Raw genomic sequence first — 1664 nt, forward strand, 5'->3', positions numbered from 1 at the left:
CCCTAGACCATCAGACTATGTGTGACCCCATCCACAATGGGCTGGATGCCCTCTCATCAATCACTAATTTGTAAAATGTCCTACAGGCTTGTCTACAACCTGATCTTATGGAAGTGTCTCAATTGATGTTCCCTCCTCTCAGATGACTCCAATTTGTATCAAGTTGACATAAAAACTAGTAAACACAGACACTTTATACCCATAAAACCTTTACTATCCTTTTTTAGTACACAGTTATTTGCCCACGACTTAATTATCCTGAGTGATCTCGAGTCTCTAGAGTTTATCAAAACTCTACCAAGTCTTGTGCAATAGCACATTGTCTTTTCCTTAGTCCTTCCATCCTTCCTATGGTGCAACCTAGCAATGGCCAAGTTACCTAAAGGAAGATGTTAAAATGGGGCAACCCTTCCACAGGCTGTTCAGAACAAAGGCATGGTCTCGAAGAGTCCACAAAGGAGATACAGAGAGAACTCTTTACATTTCCCTTTCCACCTATCAATTTCCCAATGCCAGACTGAACAGATATGGCAGCTGTCCAGGATACAGGCCTGTGGGGTGAGTGTCCTGGGATCTTCCAAGTTACGACCATGGTTCCTCCTGCTCACTGGCTCCTTGCAAACAGTCGGAATCCACTCTTTCTCTTCCCCAACATCAACTTCTTGGCAGACCGAATAGATGTGGGAGCTGTCCAGGACACAGGCCAGTGGGATGAATCTCCTGGGATCTTCTACCAAGTTATGACCAAGGTTCCTCCTGCTCACAGGCTCCTTACAAACAGTTGGAGTCCACTCTTTCTCTTCCTTGGCATCAACTTCTTGGCAGACCAAATAGATGTGGGAGCTGTCCAGGACACAGGCCAGTGTGGAGAATCTCCTGGGATCTTCTACCAAATTATGACCATCGTTCCTCCTGCTCACGGGCTCCTTACAAACATCTGGAGTCCACTCTTTCTCTTCCCTGGCATCAACTTCTTGGCAGACAGAAGAGAAGTGGGAGCTGTCCAGGACACTGGCTAAAGGGATGAATCTTGGGGGATCTTCCACCAAACTGTGACCAGGCTTCTCCCAGCACACATGCCTTAAATCATCAGAGAGTACCAAGGAGGAGTCACCAGTGTCAGCTTCCAGAGCCGCAGCCTCTGCACACAACCTCAGGAGTCCAGTGATCTGCCCCATTTGTTGCTTCAGGAGGGAGCCATGCTGCTTAATAAGAATGATCAGCTCTCTAATAACCCATTCATGCACAACTGGTCTCTTGTTTTCTTCTCGACACATGGGACAGGTCAATATCAAATCTTCCTTTCTTGCCATCCAATTCTCAGCGCAGTCAAAGCAGAATACGTGTGCACAGGAGAGATAAATAGGTCTAGAGTAAAAGTCCAAGCAAATCGGACAGACTGCCTCCACTTCTAAACTGCCATACAGGGCCCACATTTCAGGTAAAACAACCATCTTTTCAGTTTCTGGAAGCAACTGGTAGTGTTGGGGTCTGACCATCTGTGCTTCTCAAGCTCTTGGTTGAAGTAAGTTTAGGCACTGAAGCCTGGGCCTTTTATATTGCCTGAGACAGGCTCCACCAACAATGAGTCATAAGCTCCACCCACTTTGGGAATCAAGGGCTTCCTCTCCCAGTTGTGCTGCCTAAATATAATCAGCCAGTGG

At 46.9% G+C, this 1664-nt stretch overlaps 1 protein-coding gene across 1 annotated transcript; it reads right to left on the bottom strand.

Annotated features, from left to right (window-relative positions):
- Window positions 1-422: 422 nt before the first annotated feature.
- Rfpl4b (ret finger protein like 4B) lies at window positions 423-1454 on the bottom strand. Its single transcript, XM_027402263.2, has one exon. The coding sequence runs from the start codon at window positions 1452-1454 to the stop codon at window positions 423-425; it is 1032 nt and encodes a 343-aa protein (XP_027258064.2).
- Between the last annotated feature and the right edge of the window lie 210 nt (window positions 1455-1664).

Source organism: Cricetulus griseus, chromosome 2 (genome assembly GCF_003668045.3).
Source record: "Cricetulus griseus strain 17A/GY chromosome 2, alternate assembly CriGri-PICRH-1.0, whole genome shotgun sequence".
Lineage (NCBI taxonomy): Eukaryota > Metazoa > Chordata > Mammalia > Rodentia > Cricetidae > Cricetulus > Cricetulus griseus.